This window comes from Diabrotica virgifera, chromosome 10 (assembly GCF_917563875.1).
Source record: "Diabrotica virgifera virgifera chromosome 10, PGI_DIABVI_V3a".
NCBI lineage: Eukaryota > Metazoa > Arthropoda > Insecta > Coleoptera > Chrysomelidae > Diabrotica > Diabrotica virgifera.
The window spans coordinates 140,943,366-140,951,813 of NC_065452.1; the positions used below are offsets into that span (position 1 = coordinate 140,943,366).

Genomic DNA, 8,448 nt, shown 5'->3' on the forward strand with positions numbered 1-8,448 from the left:
CGGCTGATCATTGACCTTAAATACCTACCCACATAACAATTTCATGTTCTTAGTAGATTCATAGAACATACTTTTCAGAAAAAGTATATGCTGAGAATATGCATAATTACCATTGGGAATGTGCAGAGCAGATGCTGAGTATATACTATGTAACGTTACAAACGTCACATCTTTGATATTTTATTTTTAAATAATTATTTTACCTTATTTCCTTTAATATTTCATTAATAATTATCTTCTTCTAATTGGTTTACCCATTTTCCCCTTTAAAAATCGGTTGGCGCTCTCTTTTATTACCCTCTTTTATTATCTTCTATTTAATATATCTCTTTCATTTAAATCATCATACTGAACATACCTCGTATATTCATACTCTCCAAATATCTGTATTTTCAATACGGAACATGCCGCTACTTCATAGTACTTGGTTGTCATTTTAAATGTCGTTTTCAATGACAGTGTCACTTCATCGACTTGACCCCCTACTCCCTGACATACACTGGAAGGGAAAAATTAATCCTTAAAAAGGCATGTAATTCGAAAAATAAATCATTTCTATTTCATCAAATCATCTCTTGGGGTAAGGATAACATTATATTGTGATTATATTTCTCCGTCTAACAGTTTTTCTAATTGTTTTTTATCTAACCTAACTTCCAATGTCAGACCATGTGTTCTGATATTTTAGTTTCAAATATAATTATCTTTTAATTTACATGTATGCACGTTTAGTAATCAGAATTTTAACTATTCTCATCTAAATTTAATTTGATTTATTCTTGTCATCTGCTACTCTTTCTGACGATTAGAACGGCAGATGGCACACGTTGGTTTTTCTTCTTGATGATTTATATGTGTCTCTATTTTATAGTTTTTTGGAAAGAAACCACTTTTCTCCCTCCGGGAGTTTCAACAACCCTCAAATCGCCGGCGATACAACAACGAGGACCATGTCATCAGGGCTGCAACCACATAACCAAGACTGCAACGACCAACATCCGTAGGCCTGGTGGAATACAACACCTACAACCCCAGAGCCCGTTGCAGAACCAGCAGCAGTACCATACGACATCAAGAAGATACCATCAGCTACCAAAAGCCATAAGTATAATCCAGAATTGTTAGTTTTTGGCAAGAATTTGAATATATTTGTTAATGCAATTTACAAGTCATTTTATTTATTATATCTTTATGAACAATAAACATGATTAGTTAAAATATATTGTTTTGTTTGCTTCCATTCCAATTTTCATAGTTCATATCTGAGGTTAGGACAAGACGAACACACACCTGAGTGACTGAGCTAAGCTAAGGGTGTGACGATGGCTATCTTGGTTAGTTGAGGTTATATTTTCGAATATTATCTCAATTAGCTGGGTAGTCAATCGCTATTTCGTTACAACTACATTACAGTACTTAAACGTTCTATTTATATACTTAGAATGTACTACCGCACTTCTTTTCAGTACCTATATGCCAAGAATATACTTTTTAGAATATTATAAAGAAGTGCTATAAACCTTCTATTTATATACTTAGAATGTACTGCCGCACATCTTTTTCGTATACGGGAAGAATATACTTTTAGGAATATTCCAAGGATGTGCTATATTTCTCATAAGTATGTTTTCAGCATCACCTAATCTCATCATAGGTTCTACCAAGTATTATATTTAGATATTCTAATTGCATATGAGAATGTAGTTAGTATATTCTACAATATTACTTAAAAAGTACGTACCTACCTACTTATAGGTAGTATGTATATGTTACAGTTCGAGTCAACTCCAACTGAAACGAGCAGTAAAAGTTGATTTGAAAAAATTTAAATCAGCTTTTACTAGTTGAAGTTGACTCTTCCTAACTCTTGTTAGTAAAAGTAGATTATACAATATATACGAGTATAATCTCACGTGCATTTTGATGAGTGTGCGTCTCTTTGTTTTGACCGTTTCAACTACTTATTAGTCCAGGCTGTAACGTCGCCCCGTTAGGTAAATTATTCTGATTCGATTTTTTTCCACAAACTTACTCAAGCAAATACATCCTTATAACAAATACACAGTGTCAGGCGGTACCGCGGTCGAAAAATTGTTTAACCAATTTTTGTTAACCAAATTCACAAAAATAATTCTTATCTACTCTACCTCATATTATGTATAAGTTTTTATTGTGTGAAAATTGTAAATATAGATAGCAGTACATGAAGGGTTTAAAGTGTGCCTGGAGTAATAATGTATTTTAAATGGGATTTACTTTTTTGCACTGTTTTTTAGCACACTTTCATATAATCAAATATCCTTAACTTTCGCCTTGTCATGGTGATGACATGTGAGCAATAAATTACAAAAAAAGTTTTGACAGTTTTGTGGTTTGAGAGAAGTTTGAATTTTTAAATGTCAAAGTTCTAAAAAATTGTAAAATAGGAATGTATTCCAGTGACGAAGAGTTGCAGTTTTTTGAAGTTAGACTTGAAGTCTTTACAATCGAGAGTGAAATTTTATAATGCCGGGCGCATGCGCACACAGACAGTATGTGTTTCGTTGCTAAACTTTCAAGATATGTATGTATCAGCGCTGTCAGCGCAAATAAGTCATATTATATCATATAAAAGGATATATTAGTATTCTTAGTAGGTACATAAATGTATTATTTATTTTAATTTTTGTGTCTGTGGATTTGTCTTCCTCGGGAATAAGATATTTTATAATAATAGTAAGTATATTTAAAGTATTTTTGTATACTTCACTTGGTCTATTAAATTTGTCAGTTTGTATGAGAAATCTTGAAAACCTGTCAAAGCAAAAGGAATATAGCTCAGTGGTAGAGCGGTTGACCGGATATCAAGAGGTCCCGGGTTCAAATCCCGGACGATTCATATTCTTTTTTTTATATTTTTGGTATCTTTTAATAAAAATTTTTTTAAAAGTGGTAGGTAAAGAAAGTTAGTTTAATATTTAAATAAAATACAAATATCCTGTTAAGTATATTATTTCGTTGAAATCATAATAATAGAAGTATAACTTCTTACGTGCGTACAAAGTACACACACATTCTTTTTTTTATTTGTTTTTTGGTAGATAAAATATTGTATGAAACTGTGCGTGAAGTACTTTTTGCGCACTTAGGCGATGTATAGCACTCGGCCCGCTCGTGCTCTAAACATCGCGTGCGTGCGCAAAAAGCATACTTCACGAACTGTTTTATAAATAACTAAGTATTTCACACATTCGGAGCAATAAAAGGTCTCGTGATTTTTCTCTAAAATTGATAGTTTTCGAGTTAAACGCGATTTAAAATTTGAAAAATGCGAAATGACCATTTTTAAGGCTTAATAACTCGATTAAAAACTATTATTATGAAAGTCAGAAAGTCACCTAATCAAAGTTTAAAGCCCCCCTACAAGATCCTGAAGAAATTTTTGTCATTATTTTATTACTAAGCTGTTATTTTTAATTATCAACAATGAGCGCTAAAAGCGTATTGAGGCGGCCGTAAATGTGAGTGCGAGTAAGATCCTCCATTCCGACCGTCCAATGGTGCATTTCAGTCGCACTCACATTGACAGCCGCCTCAATACACTCCTAGCGCTCATTGTTAATAATTAAAAATAACAGCTTAGTAATACAATAATGACAAATATTTCTTCAGTAACTTGTAGGGGGGGGGGTCGTTAAAATTTGGTTTGGTGACTTTCTGCCTTTCATAATAATAATTTTTAACTGAGTTATTAAGCCTTGAAAATGGTCATTTTCGCATTTTTCAAATTTTAAATCGCGTATAACTCGAGAACAATACATTTTACAGAAAAATCACAAAAGACCTCTTTTGCTCCGAATGACCCAAATTAATGATGTAAAAAAAATGGCCGAAGTGATTTTTTTTTTGTGAATTTGTTTAAAAAAAATATTTAAACAATTTTTCGATTACGGTACCACCTGACACCCTGTGGATTCGTTATAAGGACCTCTTTTTGAGTAAGTTTGTGCAAAAAAATCGAACTGGAATAATTTACCTAACGGGGGCGACGATACAGTCTGGACTATAAATATCACGATTTGAACAGAATATGCAGTAACATTTAATTTCTAGAATCGGTTGTTTGTGTGAATCAACTTTACTAAATGGCATTGGTAAGAGTAAGTATACTTTAACTAGTTGGAGTCTACTTTTACTAGTAAATGTTGAATAAAAATCTTCATTTTATATTTATAATCAACTTTTACTAAAACCAGCCGTTTGAGTCGACTCGAACTAGGAAAAGTCAACTTCAACTGGATAATCAACTTGAACTGTAAATATACAAATTTTAGTTGTTTATATAAATATTATATATGTGAGTATCTATATATTTAGGTATTATATGTGCATATCAAAATAAAAATGCTGAATATATAAATTTAATACCTAAATATAAATATTATATAATATTTAGATAAACTAAACTATGACTAAAATTTATATACTTACATACTATTTAAATAATAGAGTGAAAATACCAATTTCTACCAAAATTAATTTATTAAACAAAATAAAGGTATGTTATGTTCCTAGTCCTAGTACTTTATCCTTCGTCTTCATCAGACCACACGACCACAGCAACCTCAGCATAGACACAAATGCCTGTTTTCTTCATATTATATATATTTTGCCTTCGTCATCGCCTTTGTTATGTTCCCTATACCCTACCCCTCCCTTAGCAGGTACTACCATTCGGCTGCACATGGATTCGCTCCCGGGTTCAGGTAGGAAGACCTAACCCTTCGGTCATAACTTAACTTTCGGGTATGAGTTTCGGAGCCAACTCGTGTACAATAAAAGTGGTTTTATAGGGGGTTGGGAGCGAATCCATGTGCGCCGTACCATTCAGGTAGAAACAGTGGTGAATGGTGTATTCTTTGCAAACAGTAATTATAAGTAACTGAATTATTCAATAATTCAATAAAATGGTAAATCCATTTCAATTATAAAAACGATTTTTTTTTCATGAATAGGGTAAGTGCACCAGTAATGGACATACCGCTAGTAATGGTCACCTTAAGCCAATTAACGTCATTATATTCATTTCTTATTACATTTTACCACACATTTTTACATTACCCTGTTGATTATACTATCCATAATACAAGGACGAACTCTGCGCCATCTGACAATGGTTTTTGACTAACTGTCATGCGTAAAACTTTGGCGCGCCAAAAATCAGTTTGTTTTGATCTATCAGACAAGTTGTGTAGTCGTTGGGTTGAAATTAGTGCCGTGAACGTATTATTGAAATTTATATATTTATTTTGTGTTGTTACACATTTAAAGGGTAAGTACTTTGTATTTTTTATTCATATTTACTAAAAACATTATTATGAAAGTTTTTGATCATGGGTGACCATTACTGAATGAAAATTCTGTTAGAAATTTAGAAATGGTCACCACGGGTGTCCATTTCTAAAATACAATGATCTATTAATGGTCACCAATATATTCGATCCATTTAGCGCTTTAAAAATTATGTGTTATTTTTTTATTTATGTTTGTTTGCTTAATACATCATTGTGGAGGTTTTTGATTATGGGTGGCCATCGTTAAAATAAATCATTTATTAATGGTCTCTTTATCCATTTCGAATTTAGAGCTTTAAAGAATTTAAAGTAACCTGTAATTTCTTATTATTATAGACATGGATACCCAGAGAGGAAAGAAAAGGCCTTTTTTTAAATGGACGGAAGATAAAATGAGCCTTGCCATAGACGCAGTAAAAAATGAAGGCATGTCCAAAAAATGTGCAGCTAAAGAATTTTGTGTTCCTAGAACAACCTTAAAGCGTAGACTTGAAAACAATTGTCTTAAACGAAAACTGGGTCCTAAAACTATTCTTTCAGAAGGCGAAGAGAAATTATTAGTTAATTGGATCTTGTCTATGGGCAGAAAGGGCTTTCCTGTTAATGCAACAAATCTACTCTCCACGGTGCATAAAATTATGAAAGAAACTGGGAGGTCGACTGTTTTTAAAGATGGGATGCCCGGGAAAACTTGGTTCGCTGTTTTTCTTCGAAGACATCCTGAGATAAAAAAACGAAGAGCAGAGTCTATTACAAAATCAAGAGCTGCCGTCTCTAAAGCTGATATAGAAAAATGGTTTAATGAAATTGAAAACTATTTAAAAGAAGAAGGTATGATTGACATACTAAAATACCCAAATAGGATATACAATGCAGACGAAACCGAGTTTAGCCTTGATCCTAAATCTGGTATTGTCCTTGGGCCGGCGAAATTGGAAGAAGACTTTTATGAGAGAAAAACTAATGCAGAAAAAGAGCAAATAACTGTTATGGCCTGTTTTTCAGCCGATGGTATCGCAGTTCCACCAATGGTCATATATCCGTACAAAAAAATACCAAAGGATATAGTTAATTCTGCACCACCAGAATGGGCAGTGGGACGATCAGACTCCGGATGGATGAACTCGGAAGTATTTTATGAGCATATCGGCAACCATTTTTTGCCTCGGCAACCATTTTTTGCCCTATCTCAAAGAAAAAAATATACCACAACCTGTTTTGTTTTTCGTGGATGGACATAGGTCCCATCTAACTAAACAAGTCAGCGAATTATGTGAAGCAAGTGGTATCATCCTGGTTGCTCTTTTCCCCAACGCCACTCATATTCTCCAACCAGCCGATGTTTCAATTTTTAAACCTTTGAAAACTGGTTGGCAGACAATAGTAAGAACATGGAAATTTGAAAACTTTCCGAAGGATGTAACAAAGTATACATTTGCAACCATTCTAAGTACGGTTTTTAAAAAATATGCAACGGAAAGTACAATACGCAACGGTTTTAGAAAATGTGGACTGTTTCCGTTTGAAAAAAGTAATGTTGATTACACCAAATGTGTTTCCACTCGGCAAGTTGTAGATCCTACAAATCTATCAGATATTAAAAACACAATTATTACAAAAGGGAATATATTATCCGAACTTGAGAAAAAAATACCACCACTTGAATTGGTGGTATTTTTTTTGAAAGGTTTGGGCAGAATTTAAAAATGAAGCTTTATTAGTAACAAATAAACATAAACATGTCACTGGGGAGGATGACTCTAACTTAATGGAAGGAAATGAAGAAATGTCAATATCGTTTTCAGTTCCAACAGCGTCAACTTCAACTCCAAACGGTAAGCAGAGAGAAGAGAGTGTAATTCTTCCAAATGAAGAACAGTCACAGAACGGGAACAGCACTATTTTACAAGATAAAAGTACTACTTCACTAAATGTTTCAGAGTCATTTCTTTCACCGGATAAATTAGAAAACGTTGCGCTGTATAAGGACAAAGAAGACCAAGGATATGTGGTTAGCACTCCTTTCAAAAAATGTCTCATTTTTCCTAAGACTCCTGAAAAAGAACCACCCAAAAGAAAACGAAAAATATTTCCAGCAGTTGTATCCACTACACTTTACAGGGCCCATTATGATAATATAACGTCTAAAAGTGGCCCTTCAAAACAATCACAAATTAAAATAAAAAAGCCTGCAGTAAAGAGAAAAGTAATAAGCGAATCTGAATCTTCTGCCGATGATGTTCCTTACTGTGATGAAGATCTAGATGCGAGTGATGTTGAAAATTATACGATCAAGAATATTCATGATGGAGATTTTGTTATTATCAAATACAATGGAAATCTTTATCCAGGTAACATTCTATAACTATAATATATTTGTTGTTTCCGTCTCCTAACAGAATTATGTTTTAATGATCAAAATTTTTCTTTGTTCTAGGAAAAGTGATAAAAGCTAACCAGGAAGGAGCAGAAGTTTCGTCAATGGAAAAAGCAGGCTATGACTGGAAATGGCCAGAAAAAGAAGATGTATTATTTTATTTTTATGAGGACATTAAAAAGATTATAAGGGAACCATTAGTTAAAGGCAAACGGGGTTATTACTCAGTACCAGAACTATCTAGTTTTCTTTAAAGTGCGTTATACAATTTTTAAGTGAAACATTTTTTTGTAGGACATCACGGGCGTAGCCAGGTTTTAGTTTTGGGAGGGGTTTAAGAAAATAAAACGACAAAAAGTACATAAAATAACCCTTATATTCATAAGAAAAATTTTATAAATCTTAATATTTAACTTTTAGGGGGGGGGGGTTGAAACCCGAAACCCCCCCCTGGCTACGCCCATGGGACATAAGTTTACATTTTGCTATGTTTTTTTTTGAATGGTTGTTAAAAATTTCAGCAATGTAACGCAGTGAAAAGCTTATATAAAAATATATTTGATAAAGTGTCCATTACTAAATTATCGAGAGTCCATCACTAGAGTTTTTGTGACCATTACTGGCGATTTTGGCATTTGTGTAGCAAAAAATATTTTTTTGGAAAAACAATTTTTTTTTAGTTATTTACTTGGATGTATATGAAAGTATATACCTTTCTTAGTATCCTAGCACAGTAAA

General features: G+C 33.0%; 1 protein-coding gene across 1 annotated transcript; it reads left to right on the forward strand.

The window, feature by feature from the left end:
- Nucleotides 1–6,888: 6,888 nt before the first annotated feature.
- Nucleotides 6,889–8,028, forward strand: LOC126893231 (uncharacterized). The gene is made up of 2 exons (XM_050663209.1): nucleotides 6,889–7,684; nucleotides 7,771–8,028. The coding sequence occupies exons 1-2, from the start codon at nucleotides 7,102–7,104 to the stop codon at nucleotides 7,962–7,964; spliced, it is 777 nt and encodes a 258-aa protein (XP_050519166.1). The 5' UTR covers nucleotides 6,889–7,101; the 3' UTR covers nucleotides 7,965–8,028.
- The last annotated feature ends 420 nt before the right edge of the window (nucleotides 8,029–8,448 follow it).

Excerpts from the sequence above, each read along its gene's own strand:
- LOC126893231 (XM_050663209.1), top strand. The coding sequence starts at position 7,102 with ATGGAAGGAAATGAAGAAATGTCAATATCGTTTTCAGTTCCAACAGCG. Across the intron at positions 7,685-7,770 it reads CAATGGAAATCTTTATCCAG|GAAAAGTGATAAAAGCTAAC; the intron begins GTAACATTCTAT and ends TCTTTGTTCTAG.